The following is a 25,641-nucleotide window of genomic DNA, read 5'->3' as shown; positions in this document are numbered from 1 at the left end:
ACATTAAATTCAGGTAAAATAGGTAATAGTTATGCATTTACCAAATAATTAAAATGTTAAACCTTTCTGCAAAGGATAGTTTTACAAAGTAGAGCAGTTTAGAGGGAGTTGGAAATTCTTCTTGAGTCAGCTGTCCTAAGGAGCAGTAGGTATCAAATTTTTAGGTATCAAATTTGATACCTAATCAAATGTAGGTATCAAATTTTTTTTAAGTGCCATCTAACCTCTAATAAAAAAAGGGTAACCTGTTTGTATGAGATAATGAGAGCTTATTTTGTTTAATAGAGGTTATAAACTTACACAGTCTTCAGGTATGGTGCCATACACTGTACTACCAATCTGGAACCCACCCACAGCTAATGATACTGGTTCTGGCATAGCATAAGGAGGTGGCAGAGCTGGTTAAATACCTTGGCCAGGCAAGCAAGCCTTAGGGAAATACTTTTCCAGTCCTTAAAAGGATTTTGATCGAGCTTCTTGCATGTATGTAAGTTGCCACTAGGTAACTAATGCCCCTATCCTCAGTTTTTGCAGTTTAATTAGGAAAGATGTTCATTGAAAGGAAAACTCCAGGACCAAATAAATGGTACACCAACGAAGAGCTTCAAAATGGATATGCCATCCTTGTTGGGTCTAAGAGGATATTCTGTTCTTCAGAATGAAATCACAAAGTTCAGAATCAGCCAGTGCAAGGAGCACTGCACTGGGGTAAAGGGCCTACACATACTTCTGAAGCTGCCCCCACCTTTTAGCCTTGATACAGGAGTGGGGCAACTCATCACGAAAAGCCAAACATCTATGGCTGGGGACCGCAGTTTTAAAACTTTTTCCCGGAACCCACAGTAGGAAATGTTTTGTTTTACATCATTCTGCAATAAACACATACATACGTATATGTAACTGAAATAAGTTTCTGAAAACATTAGCTTACCCTTAAAATTATGATGCTTTATGATATTTTATTTTTCTGTTCAGTTCTATTTCATTTTTTTTAATTATTTGTGAAATAATTGACCAGTTACAGTATTTACTCATTACCATTTATTCTCGGACTCTCGGGATTTAGGAAAAAGCAAGTATTCATTCCTTTTTTTTTTTTTCCCCCAAAAAGAATAGGATAAACTGTGGCCTTGTATTCATAGAGCAAATGAGCAGTTTGGCCAGAGATTACATCAAGTGAAAATCGACCACAGTGAAGCACTGAGAGATAATTAGCATCTCTAACTGGGGAAAATGGGAGATTCCATTTAGGGAGTCATGGAGTTTACAGTTCTGAGCGAGAATGAGATCTTTAGGGCGAAGAGCAGGCAATGGCAGCTATTTCCCATCTTGTAAGTCAGTGCATGAGAAGAGTCAAGGGGGAAGGAGGGCTGTACTTGGTGTGTGAGGACGCAAGGGTTTCCAAACCTTTACTACATTGTTTGGTTTCTCGGTTCTCTTTAATTCGGATTCTAGAAACAAAATGATCATTTCATTCCTGTCCTGGCTGTTACTTTCAATGCAAAAAGTACCTGGGAGGGAAGGTACACAGGAAAGTCTGCTTCAGTCCTAGGGCTTCATATACAAACTAGGAGGGATTGAACTGAAACCCTTTGCATTTTAGCTTCAGTAGATCTTCAGAGATGAAGAGACTGACTGATGAAACCAGCCTGAGGCAGAGAAATTCTCTGCCAGCACCGGCGCAGAAGGGCAGTCAGTGGTGACAGAGCTTTACAATGGTCCAAAGGGAGCATATCATTCTCTGAGTCATTTTCCAAAATTGTTACACATCCCTGGTGGAGAGGCATTTGTCCCAAACTGGAATAGATGTAAAAGCAAAATTAATATAACCATGTTTTTATATCTAAGGGTAATTCTGTCAATTAAGATGCTTTTAGTTGGCATTTTTTAAAGCAATTCAAAGCGGCTTAAACAACAACACAAAAAATTTATTAAATCACTTAACAAGGACTGCCCTTATCACAATATGAGTTGAAGTTAATGCAGCCTGAAAAAAAAAAAGAAGCCTTTAGTCTAAAATAAGTTAAAATCAATTTTTACATTGAAAAATCTTTAAACTAGTATTAAAATCCCATTTGCTTTCCTGTTTTATTTATGAAAACTCTGATTTCATACCCATGCCCATTCTCAGCCAATTTAGGGAGTCTCCTGTCCCTTCTTTGAAGACCGTTAATCAACAAATATTTATTGAGCTGCTTTTATGGAGTCAGGCCTTGGATTCCCATGCTCAAGGCTCTTACAGTCAAATGGAGGAGAAAGGAAAGTAAATAGTTGTAAAACAGCCTGATAAGCAATAAGAAGCCAGTCCACATGAGCCCGGTGGGGGCATTTTTTAGGTATGTATCTAACCCAGACTGGCTGGGATCAAGCAAGGCTTCTCAGATATCTTGAGCTGAGTGCTGAAGGGCAAATAGGAGTTGGCCAGATGGATTCTGCAGAAAGACAGAGGGTATCTTTATTAGCACACTTGACCCACATCATTTGTAGATTCCATGTTTGCAAATTCACCTGCTAGCTAAAATTTGTTTGTAACCCCCAGATTTATACTTGTGGTGCTTTCAGTGACAAGCATACAGTAGGGAAAAATTTGAGGCACCCAATAGGAACGTTTCCAATTGAGGTCAAACAAGGCCACACTCTGCCTTGTTTCAGCTCATACTGTAAACAAGTTTTCTTTTCATGATATATTTAGTGCCATGGTTTTTGTACTATTGTGCTCTTTTTGGAGAGTCCACTGCATAAAATGCTCACCTACCATAGTGTTGAAGTCTGCCTAGTATTGCCAAGTACAAGAAAACAGTGTTGTGCCTTACAGTGAAAATACATGTGCTCGATAAGCTTCATTCGGGCACAAGTTCAACAATATACATTAAATAAGATGTCTTTAAAAGAAACACACATAAAACAAAGTTATGTATTACATTGATCAGTTGACAAAAATGTTGTGACCAGGGGCTCTCAGGACCTTAACTCTGTACTTACCTTAGGAGTAGTGGGTCAGTAATTAATTCAGTCATTAATTAATTCAATCATTAATTCAGTGTTTGCTGTGAATTTCCAGAATGGTGATTTTCAACCATTTTCATCTCATGGCACACATAAACTGTTACCAAAATTCTGTGACACACCAAAAAATATATATTTTTTTGCCGATCTGACAAAAAAAATAGGTATAATTTTGATTATTCACACCAGATGGCCATTGTTGTGTTGGCTGTTGTCATTTATTTACTTGACAATCTATGGGAATAGAGGTCAGTGCCCCTGACTAAATAGTCAGGTACTGCATGTTTTAAAAATTCTTACAGAACACCAGTTGGATATCACTGTTCTAGAACATAACTACTGTGAATAATGAGAATTAACTATATGTGTAGAAGTACAGGTGAATGAAAAACAATGTGTGTTCGGGGGATTTTTATATGTCATTATAGTGTAGTTTAGTGGAAAGAGGCCAGAAGTAAGGATATGTCAGCAGGAGTCATCAAGGACCTTGAGTGTGTCATCTTCTCTATATCTTTCTTTCTTTTTTTTTTTTTTTTTTTTTTGACACTTGGTCCAGATACCTTATTGTGTAATACAGTAGCCCCACCCTTATCCAAGGGGGAGTACGCGCCAAGGCTTCCAGTGAATGCCTAAAACCACGGATAATGCCAAAACATCTCTACACTATGTCTGTACAAATGTGTCTGATAAAATTTCATTTATAAATTAGGCATAGTAAGAGATTAACAACAATAACAATAAAATAGAACAATCATAACAATATACTGTAATAAAAGTTATGTGACTGTAGTGTCTCTCTCTCTTCAGTCATTTTTATATTTTTCAGTTCAAACCTGTTCCTGAGTCTGTACAACCATCTCTTACTTGCAGGAAATGGCTGGGTGTCACTCGTTTCAGGGAAACGTTATTGAAGGCTTCACACGGGCTCCATGCTTTCTGGCACACTACGTTGCCATCAGTCAGAACATGTTTTCTGTTCATGTCTTTCACCCACAGATTTAATACCTTGTCCATCCTAACTAAGCACTTACCACACACTGTGGCCATAGCTTTTTCAGTTTGAGGTGGACAGCAAAATGAGCACGAATTTTCTTTTTTCTTCACCATTTCACAGATCGAAGATTCATTCTTACTATAGATCTTAGCAACCTCAGCATGTGATTTGTTTTCTTTCTTTATTAAGTGGAAACCATTCACTTAAAGGAAGCACTGTATAGCTTCTTTTCGGCATATCTAAATTGCCAGCATCGCTGCACTCGGGGTTTGGAGCCATTATTAAGTAAAGGTCGCTTGAACACAAGCACTGTGTTACCGTGGCAGTCGTCTGATAACAGGGACAGCTGCTAAGTGACTAATGGGTGGGCAGCATGTACATCATGGATTCACCAGATGAAAGGGTGACTCATGTCCTTGTGGGGTGGATTGGAATAGCAGGAGATTTTATTACACTACTCAGAAGGTTGCTCAACTTAAAACTTATTTCTGGAATTTTTCATTTAATATTTTTGGACCACAGTTGACCACAGGTAACTGAAACCACAGAAAGTGAAATAGTATAATGGGAGACTACTGTATTTGTGTGTGCATCTAATTACACTACAAGGCGGTACTCAGTATTCTGTGCTTTAAGCGTGATGATAATGATGGCAATTAAGATGATAACTGCCATTCATTAAATGCCTCCTTTGTTCAGGCTCCTTTTAGAGACGCTGCATGTGAGATCTCCTTTTTGCTTCTATAGACCTATGAGATAGGAGGTGGTATCTCCATTTTACTTATAAGGAAACTGAGATTCAAAGAGGTTAAATAGTTTGCCCAAGGTCACACAGCTGTGTAGCAGTGCAAACATTAAAATATTCAAGTCCTAGGAGGCTGTTTTTTCCCAGTTTTTCTTCCTGCCTTGGTCTCTATTTCCTCTGTGAAATGCAGTAGGTGCTCAGTAGATGAAGTTGAAAGGTCATGATGTCAGGTTCCTACTGGAGTTCATAGAGATTCACCAGTGATGGTTGTCTGTTTTAGTAACTTTTTCACTTACTGTTTAAAGAACACTTAATATTAACCCCAAAGCAAAAAAAGCAGCATTTCAGATTTCATAGTATAAAATGGTCTTCAGGAGCTATTTTTAATTTTGCTAATGAAAAGTCATGTAATATGCATAAAAGTCATGACTCATCTTTTGGCTGGAATGTGGGTTTTTTTCTTAATGGATTCTACTTATTTAATTCGACTTTTTAGACTCTTTGGATTGTAGTGTGTGACTTTCAGAGATAAGTCCTGTAATGCTTGAATCTGATCCGACATTCTAGAATGTGTCCATCAGTCCCAGAGGTAACGGGAAAGTGCCCGTGGTCTCTCCATTCTAGTGACACATGTAGTTTTGCTCTAGTTGTCCACAGACTTTTGGAATTATTCCACTCCTCAGAAGGGAATGCTTAGAGATGGAATCCAGCTATGCAGTTTATGGGAACGTAGCTGAGTCCTAGTGGCCAGTGTGTGGTCCAAGTCTTGAAGTGGCATTTGGTAATTAGAGAATTAATGGTCAGCTCTCTAGAGCATAACTTCAGTGAGGCAGCTGACACCCAGGCCTAGGGAGTTAGGGGCATGGGGACAAGTGGGACGGCACCTCACCTTATCCTGCTGGCATTGGCTTTCAGCTGCTCCTCTGGTTTGGGGGGAAGTGATAGCTGCCAGCGAGCCACACTAGTCATTTGTGAGGCATCACTGTTCTTGAGGAACTTAATCAAATAATTGCACAAATAAATAACTCATCGCTTTGAAAATTGTCATACAGAAAAAGTCTTCTTGGGCCTATTCATGCTGTTGCTCCCGACCTGTTACCAAATGCCACCCTCACCCTTACAACCTAGAAAGAATACCTGTTTTATTTTTGTATATAAAACTCTTACCCATAAGAATCTAATTTGAGTCCTACTTCAGTGAAGCCTGTGCAGTTCAGCCTGCACTGATATTCTTTCCTCAGAACTTTATTATCACATTGAGTACTTAATTGTTCGTTTAGTGTTACCTCCCTGCCTTTAGCCCTCTGCCTCCCGCCTCCATCTCCCCCGCCCTCCCCCTCTCCCTGTCTCACTCTTGCTGTGTGCTCCTGCCACCAGCCTTCTTTCGTTCTTCAGATATGCCAAGCTCTTTCCTGCTCTTCCCTGCTCTGGGGCCTTTAACCCAGCAATCCCCTCTGCCCTCAAATGTACTTCATTCAGCTTTTTTCTGATTAATACTTTCTTCTCATTTAGATCTGTTTAAATTTCATCTCTTTATAGAGGCTTTCTCTCACCATCCAATCCAAAGTAGCTACCCAGTCACTCATTAAGTTACCTTATTATAATTTTCTTCTAACCTCCCACTGGCTACTATATAAAACTGTCTTCTTGCACTAAAATGTAAATTCCACAAGATCGCTGACACCTGTGTTCCATCACGGGTATAAAATAGAGCTCAATAAATATTTATTACAGTAATGAGTGAAAACTGGTTTGACACCCTGAACATTTTTCTCCTAAAGGGAAAGAGGAAGAAAAGAACCCAAGTTCCTGGACTCCTCACCAGACTCTCTTGTTCAGAACACACTGCTGCTTACTCCTAGAGCTCTGCTTAAATTTTTTGCATAGTACTTATTATCTGACACTTCTTTTTCTCTCACCTTCTACTATGATATAAGCCCCATGAAAGCAAAACCTCAGGGTCTTGTTTGCCAGCATCTCCACAGTGCCTGCAGCAGTACCTGGCACAGAGAAGATGCCAAACATCTGTTGAAGGAAAGAGTAGGGGATCAGGTCTACTTTGTCTTGTGTAACAAGTGCCCAGAAACTTTAGTGGTTATTCTGTGATGCCCTCTGAATATAATTGCTATTAATAGATCTGTGTCTTCACACTGGCAATTGGGACAGGAAAGCAGTATGGAACCAGGGATCTGTGAAGAATGTTTTGAGCCACACTGCCAGGCTGTCGGAATATGATCTGCATAGCCTGAAACTGTCTATTACACAGATTCCCCTAGCCCTCATCCAAGGGAGAAGTCCAGCTGTTTAGAATTCTACCCCAAAATAACAGAAGGAAGACACATTTTATTTTTATTCAATTCCTATTTTAATATATTCAGTGCATCAGTCAGCAAGTCAGTGGGTATTGAGCCTCTTCAGGGTAAAAAGTAGTGCTTTGATTGAGCTATTGAGTTTGAAATATTAATCACATTGTTAAACCAAAACTCAATCCCCCAAGTAGTTGAAAACACTGTTGAAATTGTAAGGGTACTGTTCCTATAGACTGTATTTTGTGATGATGGGCTTTTATGTGCCCAGTTGGAAAGGAACAAAAGTTCAGTAAGTAACCGAGGTGTTATTTTTTACCAAAATGAAATCCTTCAGGGGTCTTTGATCATTGGCTGTCTTTTTGTCCAGTTGTCGAAGGATTGTGTTGTAATCACTGTGGTAATCATCTTTGGAGTAATTTAAGATTTTTGGATCTTGTAGCTGCCAGGAGTAGGGTAAAGAATACTAATTGCCCTTCCCTCATTGGCACTAGTATTTAAATTGGGCAGGGAAAGAAGGGGTATTATTGCCACCTCCCACATCTGCAGTCTATTCAAGGTAGGAGCTGAACAGGGTATATTGTCTGGGTCACAGAAACACATAAAGTCCAAGGGTGCCTTGACATCAGCATCAAATGGAGTTTGTGAAAGAAACGCAATGCAAATTCTGTTTTCATTGTTTGTTACTCTTTTTTCCCCCTAGATTTCTCTGTTGAATTCTGCAGTAAACCACCTCAAAGCCAATGTTAAGTCAGCGGCAGACTTAATTAGCCTGCCTGCCACTGTAGAGGGACTTCAGAAGGTAAGTGCTATGTGTGGACACTGAAATTAACCTACTGCTGTAATTCTAGCTTCTTCGAAGTTTTCTTTGAAAGCCTAGCATTTGAAATCACCTGCTCCGGGAGGGCGGTAATAGAGCATATCACTGTGTTCCAAAGATTTCAGAACATCTCTGTTTTGGTCTGGTTAGTTGGGCCTTTGCTTTGCAGCAAATGACTTGCTCTGGTTTATGTGGTTTGCACCTTTTTGTTTGGCTCTCCAGGTCCCAAGATCGCTCTGCTGGGACTCTTTTGTTAACATACGTGGGTTGGCTTTTCATCATTTGCCTTTTCAATTCATCATCCACAATGTCTTCATGAAAGCCGACCAGTTATACGTGACAGTTGCTCTAAATTACTGTTAATTTCTAAATTACTATTTTATTTTTTAAAAAGGTAATTTGAAGAAATGCAAAAAAATTAAATTCAGGATATGATAAGGGTTGGCAAGGATGTGGAGCAAAGGAAACTTTCAAACACTCCTGCTGGGAATATAAATTGGTAAAAAGCATTTTGGAAAATAATATATATTACTTTATGAAGGTAAAGGTACACAACCTCTAAGCCGTTCACTCTAGCAGGCGAATGCCAGTTTGGAATTGCTGCTTATTTGATGCTAGGACCCAGGCCTAGAGGAGGAGGCAGTGACCAAGCAGATGGGCTGGGAAACACATAGGGATCTTTAGAGCTGGGTGGGGAGAGTGAGTAGGAAGAAGAAGGAGCCTACTTTGAACATAAGCAACACCAGCCCCTGCAGCAGGAAATGGAAGAACGGATTCTGGAGCAAGGAAATCAAATCAAGAGTCCTTAACTTTTGAATGTTAGTGCGTGATAACTTTGATTTGGTTACACACCAGGCTCCATAAATATAAATATAAATTATCTCAACAAAGGAGAACTTCCTAAGAACAAAAACAAAACTTGCTATTTTATAGCCATACCACCTGTGTTCTCAGTCTCCATAGTTTGCTATTTGTCCAATATGGTCACCTCCTTATAATAACTTCATTTTTTAAGGAGGAGGATTATTTCATTTTGTTTTTGTTTTTTGTTATTAACAGGCTTGATTCACTTTATTTTTCTTATCTAAAATTACGTGGTGGCCCCAGCCGGAGCCTGGGTCTTCTGCACAGAAACTCTGGTGTGGGTGTTTACAAGATGCTCAGGGAATTCCTGACAGGGAGACTCGGTGAACAGTCTCTGTCCAGAGGTCGGGGTGAGAGAGCTGCAGGTCTTAGAGACAGCACCTTAGAGAGGTGGCCTTGGCGAAGTTGCCCAGGATGGCAGTGCAGCCCCTGGCTGAGGTGTAGCAGTCGTCGATACCAGCCATCAGCAGCAGCTTCTTGGTCACAGAGGCTAGGAGGGGGGTTGTTAAAACCACTTTAATAAGTAGTAGTTGTTTCATGTAAATAATGCCTGTTCATTATAGGAAAATTAGAAAATATAGGTAAATAGACCGATGAACATCCACATTACTACACAGAGATAACTAATAATAATTTTGAGGTGTATCTTCTTCAAGATTTTTTTCCCTGTGCTTATAACTTTAAATTAAAAAGTAGGGACAATTTTGATGGTGCCAAATGCTTCTTACCACTGTTCCCAAGTATTCATGGGGAAAAGGTCGGCCTCTGTAGGTAGCCTTTAGCACAGAAGCAACACTGGCAGTCTTGCATTAGTAAAGGAAACTGGTTTATTCTTGCATCCATTAATTCAATAAACATTTGTGGAGCTTCTTCCAGTGTATGCCAGGCACTTTGCAGATGCTGAGAAAACCAAACAAGAGCTTACTATCTTCTTGCATTGTGATGGGATCATACATCAAGCCAATGAGGATTCTCTAACAGGAGGTGCCTTTGAATGCCTGTAGCTTCTGTAGCAACAGAGCTTGCTTACCTAACATCCCAGCTTGGAGACCTCTACGCAGTGTGTTGCAAATCTGTGCGCTTATAATGTTGGACACTACTTTATTACAAGTGGCTCAGTTTTGAAGTGGTAGTTCATCTCAAATACCTAACTTTAGTGCAGTCATATAATTTTTTTAAATGTTGAAAATATCATCTCATGTTCTCTTGGATTCTTGGCTATCAGTGTAATATAAAAGTCCTTGGTTAAAAATACTAATGTGATATCACAAAATTTTCAGTCTATCTTAATAAAAAGCAAACACCTCCTAAATAGTAACATTCTTTTGGTGTTCCTTTAGGACAGGCCTTTTTTAAAAGATGGCTTCTGAATCATGTTCCCAAGTCTCCAGTCTACTTAGGAGGGTTTCTTAGGCCTTCCTTGGGTTTCAGTACAGCAAAAGAAAGTAAGCTAACATCTAACTCTCCTCAGTAATTGCTGATGGGATACTGAAGTAGAAAAAAGAACAAATGCTGCCAGATGGAATTTTTTCTTCATCTCTACATTGCAGGTTTTCCCTAAGCCAAAAATGGTTCCATCCATTTTCACTCAAAAGCCATCGTTTGCTCTGAACCTCATGGCAGTCTACAGTGTCGACTCTGGCTGTCTGCCCACCTACAGCAGGGCCTGGCAGAGAGAGTTTGTGGGAGAACCTTATCTGTGTGGTTTTTCAAGGAAAGATTTGGTTTTCCTGTAGGAAAAGTCCTTTAAATTAGGGAAATTGCTGATACATCTATTTTTGTGTTCCTGTTAATTATGTCAGTATAAGCTACTGAAGTTCATAGTTTGAAGATATTTGAAATAATTAAAACCACTGACCTCCATTCATCAGTGTTTAATGTAAAATGAAATCAATGATATACATACTCCCACTAGAATGGCTAAAATTGAAAAGACTGCAGGTACTGGTATTGAGGATATGGAGTAACTGGAATTCTTATACACTGCTAGTGGGAATATAAAATGGCATAATCATTTTAGAACACAGTTTGGCAGTTTCTTTTTAAAGTTGAGCATACACCTACCATATGATTCGCCATTCCGTTTCTAGGTATTGTGATGATAAGAAAGCACATGGCGAAGGGAAATGGAAGCATATGCCCACAAAAAGACATATACGTGAATGTTTATAACAGCTTTATTAATGCCCATCAACAGGTGAATAAACTGCAATGTATCCAGACAATAGAATAACGTGGATAAATTTCAAAATAAAAAAACTGAATGAAAGAAACCATATAAACAGAAAGTACATACTCACTCACCGCTTCTGTTTATATGAAATTCTAGAACATGCAAACTGATATATAATAACAGAAAGTGGATCAGTGGTTGCCTGGGGACAGGGGTGGAAGAATCACAGAGGGACATAGGAAACTTGGGTGTGATGGACGTGTAGTGTCTTGATTGTTATAATTGTTTCCCAGGTGTATATATGTCAAAACTTAAAAAGGTATACACTTTGAACATGTGCATTTTGTTGTATATCAGTTATATCTTAATAAAGCTATTAAAGTTTTTTAAAAAGGAAAACACACTAACCTTACTATGTGTTTCTGTTCAGAGCATAGCTTCTATTGGCAATACTTTAAACAGTATCCATCTTGCCATGGAGGCAATGCAGAAAACTGTGGATGAACACAAGAAGGCCATGGAGTTACTACAGAGTAATATGGTAAGGAAATCTACAAATGCTACAGAAAGTTATCATACTCCTGCCTACCCTTTTCTGTATAATACTTGTGATGCTCACTTTCCATTCGTCTAAACAGACCCTACTATGCACCTTTTTAAAAGATACAATCAGCAATGTTTTTTTTTAAAGATTTTATTTATTTTTAGAGAGAAGGAAAGGGAGGGAGAAGGAGAGAGAGAGAAACATCATTGTGTGGTTGCCTCTCACACACCCTCTACTGGGGACCTGGCCCGCATTCCAGGCATGTGCCCTGAATGGGAATCAAACCAGCGACCCTTTGGTTCACAGGCGTGCACTCAGTCCACTGAGCCTCACCAGCCAGGGCCCAACAATGTTTACTGTTACTTTTAGAATCTGTAAAGTAAGCAGTTAAGGTGGATAGAATTAAGAGCTGAGCCTTTTGCAAATGACCTGAAGGAGATACAGAAATAAGGTACCTGAGGATGGAATAGGTAGGAAGAAAAATGGAAAAGAAAGAAAGGAAAGTAGGGAATCGTCTCAGTTGTTTATTGCTATATAACAAATTACGCCACAACTTAGTAGCTTAAAACAGAGCATTCATTTCTCACTATTCTGTGGGTCCAGAATTTGACAGGGCTCTTAGCCTCGTAAATGATGAGAGGCCAAGTGAAGGGGGTTCTAGAGGAAGAAAGATCATCTTGGTCAAGCTTCCGGTTGATACAGACATATGTGTGACCTCAGCCTACACCATGTGAAACAGAACACCCCCAACCCTGCTGAGCCTCGTCAAGCCACTGAATCCTGAGAAATAATAAACGTTGTTTTAAGTCACAAAGTTTGGAACAATTTGTTATGCAGTAACAGATAACTGAGACAGAAACAAACACCTGCAGTATTCAAGGTTTGTTTTCAAATGTCTCTCAGTGCTGTGCCGAGTAAGCTATCTACAGTTATTCAGAGCCCTGAATTCATCTCCTAGGTTACTCGGCTCCATTCAGGATTGATGGAGGGTGAAAAGGATAGCACGGCCTCTGCTATCATGCTGGGGAGATGAGTTATATGTGCTTGAAATTGGGACTATTCGAGATGTACAAAAGTTCCCTAGTTTCTCCACTCGTTCATAGATCTTCCCCCATGTTGATTCATCAGTGGATGCCCCTGTGAGAAGCTAGACTGTTCTGGGACCATCCCAGATGGTTAAGTGGACTTAGTAATTACTTATTGCCTATACTAACCTCCATTCCTGTTAACAGAATCAGCACTCCTTGGAGACCAGGGGAAGCAACCAGATTATTCCATCACCTTCAGCTCCATCAGAACTTGACAATAAAACCCACAGTGAGAATTTGAAACAGGTACTTTTTGTCTCTGGCTTACCTCCCTGTGGCCATGATGGACTAGAGGCAGCCTGGAGTTTATGCTTCGTGTCCTGTGCCTCAGCAGGCATCCTGTGCACATATTCGCCTGCCTGAGAGCTGAGCAGAGAGTAAGGTGTGTGATGCTGTTGTAGGGATCCAAGATGCTGTCCTGTCTCTTGTTTGACAGTCTGCTCTTTTCCCTGCATGTTGCTCAGTGGAGTAAATTCCTTTTCACATCTTGAAAGACAGAATGACCAGAGTATCTTGAAATTCTTGATGAAAAATAGCAATCTAGGCAAGTCAAAGATGTCTGGATAGCAGATTAATTCAGAGTGATGGCTATTTTGAGCCACAGTAAATTCTAAGAATGTTAGAAAGCATATCCTAGAAAATCAACATCCTCTAAAGACTAAAGATAAGGAGGAAAAAGGAGATTGAGTTCAAAATCACATTGAAGAGAATAAAGGAATCTTCACGAAGAAGAATTCCTGTCCTGAGTTTAATGCCCTTTAAAACCTATAATCATCATTTCTATTTAAGTAGTCATCAGTAAGTAAAGGATGCCAATAAAAATAATTGAATCCTGTACTAAATAATGCACTACTTGTTATGGTTTTGCTACATGAGCCAATTCAGTAATTGGCATTGTTCCTAAGGTAGTTTTGTTCTGACAAATTAAGTTAATGGACGTTTCAGTTAATAACCCAGCAAGCTTTCCTAGCCAGCAGGTGAGGTAAACATTGGGAAATCAATTTCCAAGCTCTCAGCTTCCTGGGACCAGACAGTGAATCATGTAGGTAGTCCTCTTCCCTCATCACCTCCCCCTCCCCGTGCCCCATCTGGCTGAGGGCAAACAATTCCAGAGGGAGTAAACTGGGAGCAATGCGAAGTAGAGGGACAAAGCAGAGACAGACGATCAATGGTCTAAACCAGGAAAAGGAGTTTACTTCAGTAACTTGACATATTAATGGTTGTTCAGTGCTGCTGGCCTGCTTGTCTAGTATACATCTTTAGCTGGATTGTACAATTTGATTTATTTCCACTCCAGGATATCCTGTACCTTCACAACTCTTTAGAGGAGGTAAACAGTGCCCTAGTGGGGTACCAGAGACAGAATGATCTTAAACTCGAGGGGATGAATGAGACAGTCAGTAATCTTACCCAGAGAGTCAACTTGGTAGAAACAGATCTGGTTGCTATGAGCAAGGTAGAAAAGCAAGCAAACCTGTCCTTCAGCATGGTAAGCCTTTTCAGATCTTATTTGACATGTTCTGTGTTTCACAATGTCTTTTGTCTGTGCATGGATGGCATTCCACCACCTTTTCAAACAGTCTTCAGGCATATTTGAGAGTCTACCAATTGTATTGTACTTAATCCTTGTCTCCTCTAACCCTTACACTAGCTCTTTGATATGAATGGCGCAGGTGGTGTTTGTCCTGATTTGGAAGGGAGATGGAGAGAGGTTCAGTTGCTTGCCCAGGCCTTACCACGAGTCATTGGCAGACACAGCAAGCCTGCTATTACGTTACCAGTGACCCATCTGGTAGGGAAGCTCTGGCACATATTTCCAAGAGAGGTCTTGTTGATCTTTTCTAAGTTATTTGGGATGGGAACAATGACAATAACTAAAGAATCTTTTGCCATTTCATTAAGCTAGAACTTGGCTTTCAGATTTATCCTGCTTCATCTACGTATTAAGGGGATACTTCTGCATGTAAAGTCAGGAAAGCCATTTAAAACAGGTCAGATCCGACCAGCTTCTCAACTTAAGAGATCATTGAGTCCAGGCTCTCATTTTATATCTGAGGAAACTGAATGACTGTAAGTCACCAATGCTGGCAGATTATGTGCTTTATTGGTTTTCATATTATTTTATGTTTCTCTAATCACCTTTCTCATATACCTTGTGCTGCGATCCATGTGGATTTTTCTAAATTAATTATTAGAAGGAGAGGAAGGGAGGGAGTAAGAGAGGGAGAGAAACAACAATGTGAGAGAGAAACATCAATCAGTTACCTTTCCTACACGCCTCAACCAGGGGCCAAATCCACAACCTAGGCACGTGGGTTTTGCTTCATGGGACAACACCCAACCAAGCAAGCCACACTGGTCAGGGCTGGATTGTTTTTAATAGTTGCAAACCCTACCCTTAAAAATTTCAAACAACACCCTGGCTGGTGCTCAGCGGATTAAACACTGGCCTGAGAATCAAAAGGTCACTAGTTCGATTCCCAGTCAGGGCGCATGCCTGGGTTGCTGGCCAGGTCCCCAGTTGGGGGTGTGCAAGAGGCAACTGATCATTGTTACCTCTCCACGTTTTGCTCCCTCTCTCACTCTCCCGCTCTCTAAAAGTAAATAAAATCTTTTTTAAAAAAAGATTTCATACAGCAAAGACTGGCATATATTAAGAAACAGAAACAAAATATAGGAAATTATACTGTAAATTCAAGTAACCACCAAAGCTGGAAGCAAGCCCACAAGAGAACTCAAACTTGGGCACATAGAAAGCAAGGTTTGAACTGGCTCTGCCACAGTGGAGCCTTGGCAAGGTGCCTGGACTTGGCTTTGAGAGTGGAGTAAGACCTGTTCCCTCTACTGCTTTACTGGGGTGTGTAATTGACTAGAAAGCTGAGAAGATTAAAGGAGCTTACTTTAAAAACCCTGTTTGAACTCTGCTAAACTAAGTAGGGGCCAGGAATTTTGGATGATTTGATGAGTATTAGGGCTCAAAGGTTTTCGAGGCTTGTTGTGAAAATCTACCATTCCGAACTTCCCCTACTGTTCCTCTCCTCCCCGCTTTATTTTTCTCTAGAAGAGGAAATTGTTCATAGTATCATCTGTCTTACTATTTCTTCCAATAGCATCATACCCAGCATGATTCTAAGTTAAAGTTCTCTCTCTTTTTATACTTCAAAGTTTTAAAGTTTGTGAATGAAACAGCTAGACTAAGTACCATTTTCACCTTTGTATTTTAGTGGCCATTCTCCCTCTCTTCTCTCATTCTCCTGGTATTTCTGTTGAAAGTGCCCTGAGATCTTTTAAATAAGTTTGACCAAATGGCTTAAAAAGTGCTAGAGGTTGTTTAAGTTTTAATGTTTGCCTTTAATCTTCTCTTGTGCTTTTTTACCCTTTAAGATGCGTGACAGAGCTGCCACTCTAAAAAGAGAGTCTTTGCACCAGGTGACCAGCAGAACAGATACAGTAAAAACCCAAAGTATGAAGGTAAATAATAGGAAGATTACTGTGAAGTAAAGATAAATGCTTCAGCATCCTTGTGCTTTTTGAACTACTGCTTCTTTCTCAAAAGGAGCACTGTGGTCTCATGTGCTAAAACTTCAAGACAAAGTAATTAGTAAATTAGTATATTGAATAAGTGAATACTTGATCAAGCACCTACCTGGTGCCCACACACTTTGCTAGGAGCTGGTGTGACCACAGTAAGCACGATAGACACACGACCCCTAGTCTGATGGAGCTTTCAAAGTCCATCAGTGAGAAAATCATTAACACATGATTGAACACATAATTAATCACAAGCATGATAAATGCTAGAGAGGAGAAGTATAGAGTATGATGAGGGCATTAGCAGAGACCAGGAAGTATTCCCTAAGGAAATGACTTTTAAACTAAGAAAGTTATGTGTACTAATCATGGGGAACAGTGGCTTAGATAATCTAAAAATGGTGTCTAATCTAAAAATTATTTTTTATTTTTAAATTTTAGTTTCAGAATTTATATAGTCCATTTAAGCCTCAGCCTATTCCCTCACCTAGTACCTTTCCCTTTTGTTGTTCATCCCAGACATATTATCAAGATAAGCAATCTGTGATATACTCTGATATTCCAGAAGAAAAAGTTCATTTGCAGCGTTCTCTGCAATACTGTAAGACTTTAGCTAAGCTAAAGGAAAATTCAGGAAGATGGTGACTGAGTGGCTAAGTGAAATATGCATTTCAGATGCATATCACATTCGACAAACTTGGAAGATACAAGGTTCAGGAAAAATGAACTTAGAAATGAACCATAGTACAAGCAGTTTTCATTATAATGCTTTCTATCTATATTTTTCTTCCTCAACAGTTTTGTAAAATCACATATATTAAAATATGTGCATTATTTATATAGGCATTATAGGCATTAAAATGCCTATAGGCATTTTAGGCATTAGGCATTAGGAAAATATAGGCATTAAAATGTTAATGCCTATATGCTAGGCTTTTGTTGTATTTTCTAACTGCTGCAAAGAAAATTTTTTTAGAAAAACCTCAGCTGCAGAATGACAAGAAAAGTTTAAGAGCCAGATATAAGTGTTGAACACAAAAAAGCACCTACTATTGGAAAAGCTGCTATTGGAAAGTAGTGATTTCAGGAGCAGCTCAGTTTTTTTTACGGTAAATATCAGATTAAAATACAGCTAGTACATGTTTTTGCCTAAATTTCTTGGCTTTACTTCCAGACACTTTGTGTTTTTTAGTTGTCATCTCAGTGTATTAGTCCCTTTGTGCTGTCTAATCTAAGCATCCTAACCAGATCTAATTTCTCCTTAGCATAAATTCTTCAAGCATTTAGGAGGACCTAGTTTTATTTACATATGTCTATATATTAGGTCTCTAAGTAAACCAAGAGTGATCTACTATACTATTAGGGTAGAAATAAAGACAGGAGAGAAATGAGTATGTATTGAGTAAAAGAATCATGTAATGACTTGATATTCTAATTAAACAGTCTCAAGACCTTTCACTTTAGTCTAAGCAGTTAGAAACTGGCCTTATAGAAACCAGACTTCTCTCTTTTTATAACTAAATGTATTTTTATATGTCAATCTAGATCATTCTGGGGATGAGTCAGACTATCAAGTATAAATCTTTTTTAAAAGGTATTAATAAAACTTTGAAGTATTACAGCTTCTCCATGTTCCTAGCAGTTCCTGCCACCAGTTGAATCATCACCATGAGGGGGAGAAGGAAGATCAGGGGAATAATTGTGGTTTGGTTGTTTTGCTTTGTTTGTTAACGTGATAAGAGTACAAAACTCTACCTAAAGTGGTCTAGTCACAAGGTGAAGTGAAATATTCAGGAAAATTATTTCATTAGTGTGCAGTTGTTCCTAGAAACCAATATCCTACTCATTTAGGAAATAGGTGTCACAGAGGCAGGCACCTGGGCAAGGGTACATTTCCTTTACTGCTGACACAGGCATGCCAGACCCCATCAGCCAAATGTTCGCAGTGATCAGATCATCTGTAGCATAATGTTTCCTTAATGGTCTAGGCTCAAATCCAGCTAGGCCCTCATCAACACTGAGTACTGAAGGTATCTCTATTATCTGTTGATTCATTCCTTCATTGCCTGTACTTATACAGAACGTACTGGAGGTCAAGCACTACATGCTAAATAGGCTCTAGGAATATAATAAAGAATCAGACGAAGACTTACTTCCACCTTAAACCTCTGTGATCTTTGTTTTGGGCAGAAAGAAGATAGTTCAGATGCTCAGGTATCCAAGCTAAGAGAAAAACTACAGCTGATCAGTGCTCTCACCAACAAACCTGAAAGCAACAGGCCTCCAGAGACCACCCATGAAGGTGAGATATTCAGGGCTGGCTTCTGAATATTTCACGCAGTCTTGAGCAGCTTGCCTCCCACATGGAGTGGAAAGGTGTTCCAGCAGGACTGATCGAACTGAGTGAATGATGCCTCAGCGCACCGAGATGAAGCTGATACACTTTGCTTTCATTTAGAAAAAGCCCATTTGGTACATGATTTGTACTTCGGTCTATTAAGGGAAGAAGGGGTAATGTTTAGCTGGAAATAGACTTCTCCATGCTGTCTGCACCCAATTATAGGCAGAAAACCATCACTGTTGTAGCATGTATTAAACCAACTAAATGTTTACAGAAGTCTTTTCATTTCTTTAAGTGCATAAAATTTACTTAAAAATAAATATTAGTTCTTCTGAAAAACCATTAACAAATAATGATTGGATCACTGGGTTGGAAAGGCCGTTGGCTTTAGGTAGGGACATATCTAGCTAATATTGGCCAATATATTAACTTCCACTGGTTTAAGCTCTAGGAGAATATAACCAAGGCATTGGACTGTGTTAGCTTTGACCCCTATCCCCCAGAAAGTACTTTTTATTTTTGAGAAAGCAGTACAACCTCTCTTATTCTCTTTTGGGTGGAAGACAGAGTGCAGTGGGAGGCTTTGTCCTGATGCTGTGCTACAGAGTTGTATGGCAGCCCACTTTTAACACCAGCGGGCCGGCGGCACCTACCCCCCAGACCTGGCTTAAGTACAGTTCCTAGAATATCAGATATCCAATGCTATTCTCACTTGCAGCTTCAACTCTTAACATCTAAACATGCACAGTGCTTACTGGTACTGTAAGATCTTCCAGTGAGACCACAGCTTCAAACCTTAATGTCAAAAAAAGAGAGAGAGAAACCAACAACCAACCTTAATGGTATATAATACTGATTTATCTTCACTTACGCACAGCACATACTAATCCATGCCTGTAACTTCATTTAGTCACTATGCTACTTCATTCTCATTTTTTTTTTTATTTTTCAGTTACAGTTGACATTCAGTGTCATTTTATATTTGTTTCAGGTATAGAGCATAGTGGTTAGTCAACCATATAATTTACAAAGTGATCCCCCCCAATATTTCAAGTATCCACCTGGCACCACACGTAGTTATTACAATATTACTGACTACATTCCCTGTGCTGCATTTCACATCCCTGGGACTGTTTCGTAGCTACCAATGTGTGCTTCTCAATCCCTTCACCTTTTTCACACAGCTCCCTCTGGCAGCCATTGTTTTGTTCTCTGTATCTATGAGTCTGTTTCTGTTTCGTTTGTTCATTTATTTTGTTCATTAGATTCCACACATAAGTGAAATAATATATGTGTCTTTTCTGTCCGACTTATTTCACTTAGAATAATACCCTTTAGGTCAGCAATTTTCTACCCTTTTCATCTTATGGCACACATAAACTAATTACTAAAATTTAGCAGCACGCAAAAAAAAATATATTTTTTGCCAGTCTGACAAAAAAATAGGTATAATTTTGATTGATTTACCAAAGAACAATAATCTATCCTTTTTGTTCCAAAGTGGCTTTTTAAAAATCAGGTGCTTATACTTTTTTTAATCTTTAATGTATTTTTCCCCTTACCATTAAGTCCCCATATACTCCCCTCCCCCAGCAATCACCACACTGTTGTCCATGTCCATGAATGCTTTTTCCTTTTCACTCAATCCCTCCATCCCCTAACCTCCCCCTATATTTGTATATAAGGATTTTTCTAGTACCAAGAATTAACCAATCAGATGCACCCTTGTTATGTAACATGACCACTAAGGTATAACTCTGTTATATGACCTATATATTTATGATTCAAGACAGGACATGCACAATGGACAGCTATTGTGTTGTCTGTTGTCATTTTTTTGCTTGACAGTCTAAGCAAAAAGAGGTCAGTGCCCCTGGCTAAGTAGTCAGGTGTATTGCATGTTTTAAAAATTCTTTGACACACTGGTTGAAAATTGCTGCTCTAGGTCTATTCATGCTGTCTCGAATGGTAACATTTCATTCTTTTTTGTGATCTAGTAATATTCCAATGTGTATATACCACAACTTTTTTATTCACTTGTCTATTGATGGGCACTTGGGTTGCTTTCATATCTTGGCTATCATAAATAACACTGCAGTGAACATAGGGGTGTATATATCTTTTAGAATTAGTGTTTTGAGTTTCTTTTGGATATATACCCAGAAGTGGAATTGCTGGGTCATAGGCAGTTTTAATTTTTTGAGGAACCTCTATACTGCTTTCCACAGTGGCTGCACCAATTTATATTCCCACCAACAGTGCACAGGTGTTTCCTTTTCTCCACATCCTTGCCACACTTATTGTTTTGTTGATAGCCATTCTTACAGGTATGAAGTGGTATCTCATTGTGGTTTTAATTTGCATTTATCTGATGATTATTGACGTTGAACATCTTTTCACATGTCTATTGGCTGTCTGTATGTCCTTTTTGGAGAAGTATCTATTCAGGTCCTCTGCCCATTTTTTTAATTGGCTAGTTAGTAGGGGAGGGGGGCTGTTTTTTGGTGTTAAGTTGTATAAGTTCTTTATAAATTTTGGATATTAATTCCTTATCAGTTGTATCATTGGCAAACATCTTCATTCAGTAGGTTATCTTTTTATTTTGCTAGTCTCCTTTGTCAGAGACTTCTCTTAAATTAAGTATATACACAATTGTCCTAAGAGGTGACCTTCAATACTGGTTTAGTTTGGTGTCAGATTTGATAATACTAAAACTATATGTTTGTAACAGAGCAAGTACAGAGTGTCACATCAAAGCCATCAGCATTGCCAGAATTTCCACAGTCTCTTGGAGACCACACTGAGAAAGCTGCCCAGCTAAGACCTGTCTCCCTACCAGGAATTTCTAGCATCAAAGGTAAATTTTTATACTATGGAGTAATAAAGGAAATGTTCAATGTTACAGCTTTTCAATTTGTTTCAATTGTAAGAAAAAGAATTATATCTAACATTGATTGAGCAACTTTCATGGACCAATATTTGATATGCATTATATTATATAATCCTTATTAATCCTGGGAATATAAATATTTGTGTATGATACCCATTTTACTGATAGGGAAACTACCTAAGTCCACACAGCAAATAATTAGTTGAAGCAAAATTCATACCAAGGCAGCCTGACACCAAAGTTTGCACTCTTAACATGTAATGTATTATCTCTCTACCAAGTGAACAGCATGTTTTATAAATGTGTGCTTTCTATACACACACAATAAAACACCCGGTGGCTGGCATTGAGAACAAGCATCCCACCTGCTTTTCTGGCTTTCAAGGAGCCTTTTAGACTTATTTAGCTGCTTTGTCAGGCTATTTTAAGTGTGAAAGTAGGGCCTTATTCAGAAGCTTGTCTACAAAATTCCATGATGGACTAGACCTTGCACTGCAACTGTTCCCACAACCCACTTCCCCACCCTCACCCCAACTTCAGACCATTCCTATTCTTCCTAAATACCAAACAGCAGGAGGCCTATTGAATCTAAGTGTGAAGTTGAATAAATGAAGAAAGGAAAGGAACTAAGGAAGATTTTTAAAGAAACATAAGCCTCATTGACTGTCTTCTGGTATTAGAGACCAAAGCTACTAAGTCATCCAGTAGGGACACAATCAAGCCCTTCATAAATGTTATGTAAATAATCAGCCCTCCTGAGTGTTCATTATGGGGTCCTTGAGAAAATACCAGAAGAAACGATTGACAGAAATTCTGCAAGACTATTGGCTCAAGTAACACCTTAGAAATAAAAAAGAAGATACAGATCAACTGGTAGTATTGCTTTATTTCTCTTATGTGGAATAGAGAAAGAGGAAGAGCACAAGTGAGCACAAGCACCAACACTAGATACAGTATGTACAGTAGACACAGCTTTGAAGGGATGTACAGGGCAGGGAAAAGTGGGTTTTTAGTTGTGAGTATGCAAAACACAGTTCTTGTATTGTTATTTATAAAAATTCCATAACATTTTATCTCAGAAAGAAACCCTGAACCCATTAATCATTCCCTATTCCCCTTCCCCCAGCCCCTGGCAATCACTCATGTCTCAACCACTGTCTTTTTGGATTTGCCTATTCTGTGTGTTTCATATAAATGAAATCATACAACATATGACCTTACATATGCTTCTCTCTTTCAATGTGTTCCTTTCAATAGCGTGTTGTCAAAGTCCATCCATGTAATAGAATATAACTATTTTATTCTTTTTTATGGCTGAATAATATTTCATTGCATGGATACATTTTGTGTATCTATTCATCAATTGATGGACAGGGTTGTCTACTTTTTGGCTATTACAAATAATGCAGCTATGAACATTTGTATACAAGTTTTTGTGTAAACATGTTTTCATTTCTCCTGAGTGTAGAATGTAACTGCTGGGTCATATGATACTCTGTTTAACTGACAGTGTGCCAGTCTGTTTTACAAGCTCAGCTCCTATCAGCTCTTTAACCCTCTGCAGTCCTTTTCACCCCTTCAACATGAAAATAAAATCTAAAAATATCTAAAAGGAAGCTCTGGACAGAGAGAAAGCCAGTCTACTTACCTTCCTGTTATTACCTATCACTGCTTCTATTTTGGGAGGATAGTGCCATACTCTCATTCTTTAAGGATCAAGAATTAATCTTTTTGATTTAGTGATATCCTAAACTTTACCTTTTGGAATCAGAGTATAGAAAATAGCTTTCTTTTTAGTGCTTTAAATTCAGTTGGGGCTACTTTTTAAGCTCTTAACTAAAATTAGCTGTATGCATAGACATAAACACTTTTTGCAATTTTTTTAAACAGATCTTCAGGATTTTTTCCACAAGACTGGCCAGAACATGGATGGGAAGCTGACCTACCAGGAAATTTGGAACTCCTTAGGTTCTGCTGCACCAGCACCAGAGAGTTTGAGAGAGTTTGATGCTGATGGAGATGGAAGATACTCATTCCTAGAGCTAAAAGCAGCTTTAGGTGTCTAGCCTCACTGGGCATATTTAGAAATGGATATATACCCTGGGCTACGTAATATCTACTCACAACCCTTCTATTTACCTGTCAGTCCTCCAGTCCTCCAAACTGCTGTAGGAGACACATTGCCACCTTTTAACTTGTTGGGGAAAGTTATATAAATATTATTTTTTTAAAAAAGATCATTTTACTTATGATATTAGAAATCTGTGATTTCCTGAAACCAGTAAGATCTTAATTCTAAAATTGCCAGAATAAAAGTCCAGCCCTCTTTCTTTCTCTTTCCTTTTTTTTGTAAGGGAAGGAGACCCTATCTTTTAGAACTGGAAAATGTATATATAGTAAGAATAAGCCACCTTTTATATTTCACATAAATTTGCCTTAAATTAGCTGCACTTTATACAGGACAGGCTCAGAGAATGTCTTTTCTTTAAAAGATAGACTTTTTCTGTTTGTAAATATTTAAAATGAAAGAAAGAATTCTGCATATTTTATGAGAAGTAGGAGGAATGGTTTGAAACAAGATGTGAACAAAATTACTTATTAGTAAAAATTGTTAATCTGATCTGGTAGCAGCTAAAACTAGGTCCATGTCTCCCTCCTCCTGGCATCTCCTTTAGGTGCTGCCATGGGGTTTGGTCTGGTGGCTGGAGGAGTATATTTAGAGAATAGATACTATGGGGACAGTGTAGACTCCAGGCTCAGGAAAGAAAGATCTGGCTCTTTGTTTCTGTCCCCTTAGCTAGTCCCAACCTGTGAACCAGAGAAGTTTTATTGGGGACTTTTCTCATTTTCAATCCTGATTCGGGGTTTATGAGCATGAAAGCTACACTTCCTCCCTGAGTGACCTAGATTATCTTCCCTCACCCCCAAACTCCAGTCCCCTACCCCAACACACACACACACACACACACACACACTCAAGTTTTAAAGCTATAGCTGACTTCCACCTCTGACACTCTATCCATTGTGAATGGCAGGGCTGAAGTCCTTTGGCCACTGTCTCAGCCTGGCTGCCCAGGAGTTTTAGAGAAGGGCGATGCCTCTAACTCTGACCCAGGAAATTCCTTGAGATTTTACCTGGGGGCTAACTAAGAACCTGATTTGTTCCTATGGGGGCTAAGGCCAAAAAGGTTGTGAACCTATTAGGTTTCTTTATAATTATCAGGTCAGAAGTAGAAGCTTTATGTCTAGAGAATGCCATAAAAAAAAAAAATAGCAAACAGGCCTGGAACATTGGGCTTCACATGATGGTAGTAAGAGTTCTCAAATCGGAACACAGGCAAGTGCAATACTTTTCCCTTGAAATGCTTCTGTAGGCCTGGTACTAAAAGACCCTGGACTGGAAGGAAGTATATCTCCATGTCACCTGTGTGTGTGGTGCATTGTTCTCAGGAGCCTTTGGACAAAACAGAAGGAAAAAACTTTGCAAAACTTAACTGTGCTGTAAGCCAAGTCAGGGAGAAACTAGAGAAGCTTTCACGGCACCAGCTTCTTCAGGGAAGCTGATTTCCATTTTCACTTTGTCCTAGTTGCCCAGTTAGCCATGGATGCAGCCAGGCATCCTTAACTTTTTAAGGGCTGGTTTATTTTTTCTTTATATGATATTCAGCTTGGTGTAGGCTAACCTTGATTTTTTTCTAGAAATACTAAAATTTAGTTAAAACAAGATAAAGTCCTTTCCTATGAATGTATCTGCTTACCTCATACAGCTTATGCTTCTCTCTAAAAAAGTTTGTTTTCCTTACTCATCCAAGCTATTTCACTTTCTTGAAAAGGTCAAAATATAGTATAAAAATAGCCTGGCACACCTTAGCCAGGTAGCTCAGTTTAGAGCATCATCCCCATATGCCAGGGTTGTGGGTTTGATCCTGGTCTGGGCACATATAAGAATCAACCAATGAATGCATCAATAAGTGGAAAAACAAACAGCTCTTGCGCTCTCTCTCGCTCTCTTTCTCTCTCCCTCCCCCTCCCTCCCTCGCCCCCTCCCTCTCTATCTTCCTTCCCTCCCTCTCTCTCCTCTCTCCCTTTCTCTCTCAAATCAAAAATTTGCCTGGCACTTTAGGTAACTCGAAGATTACTCTTCCAGCTGCCTTCCATGCCCCCCCTTTTAATATATATATCTTGATGTATTTTATAACAACCAAATAGCATTCTAGCAATAAATTGAATTATACTGCTATATTTGTATATACTGTACCATAAATAGTATGTCTGCACCTGCAAAGTATTTTTTTGTGAACTGATTTATATGAAATATACTTGAGGGTAATGTAGCTTG

At 39.0% G+C, this 25,641-nt stretch overlaps 1 protein-coding gene across 4 annotated transcripts in view; it reads left to right on the top strand.

The window, feature by feature from the left end:
- EFCAB14 (EF-hand calcium binding domain 14) overlaps nt 1–25,267 on the top strand; it is a 35,769-nt gene extending 10,502 nt beyond the window's left edge. For 2 of the 4 annotated variants that reach the window (XM_045858692.1, XM_045858690.1), the window contains 8 exons: nt 7,755–7,853; nt 11,339–11,449; nt 12,685–12,786; nt 13,838–14,029; nt 15,925–16,011; nt 18,262–18,373; nt 21,144–21,269; nt 23,193–25,267. In XM_045858692.1, coding sequence (XP_045714648.1) covers nt 7,755–7,853; nt 11,339–11,449; nt 12,685–12,786; nt 13,838–14,029; nt 15,925–16,011; nt 18,262–18,373; nt 21,144–21,269; nt 23,193–23,368 — 1,005 coding nt within the window. In that variant the 3' untranslated portion in view covers nt 23,369–25,267. The remainder of the gene's footprint in view (nt 1–7,754; nt 7,854–11,338; nt 11,450–12,684; nt 12,787–13,837; nt 14,030–15,924; nt 16,012–18,261; nt 18,374–21,143; nt 21,270–23,192) is intronic. The other 2 variants (XM_045858691.1, XM_045858693.1) reach the window with 2 other exon arrangements.
- The last annotated feature ends 374 nt before the right edge of the window (nt 25,268–25,641 follow it).

The sequence above is a fragment of the Phyllostomus hastatus genome, unplaced genomic scaffold, assembly GCF_019186645.2.
Source record: "Phyllostomus hastatus isolate PE091 unplaced genomic scaffold, TTU_PhHast_1.1 phas_scaffold_182, whole genome shotgun sequence".
NCBI classification, from domain to species: domain Eukaryota; kingdom Metazoa; phylum Chordata; class Mammalia; order Chiroptera; family Phyllostomidae; genus Phyllostomus; species Phyllostomus hastatus.
The sequence above is the reverse complement of the archived record's forward strand: the minus strand, read 5'-3'. Positions and strand labels throughout refer to the sequence as shown.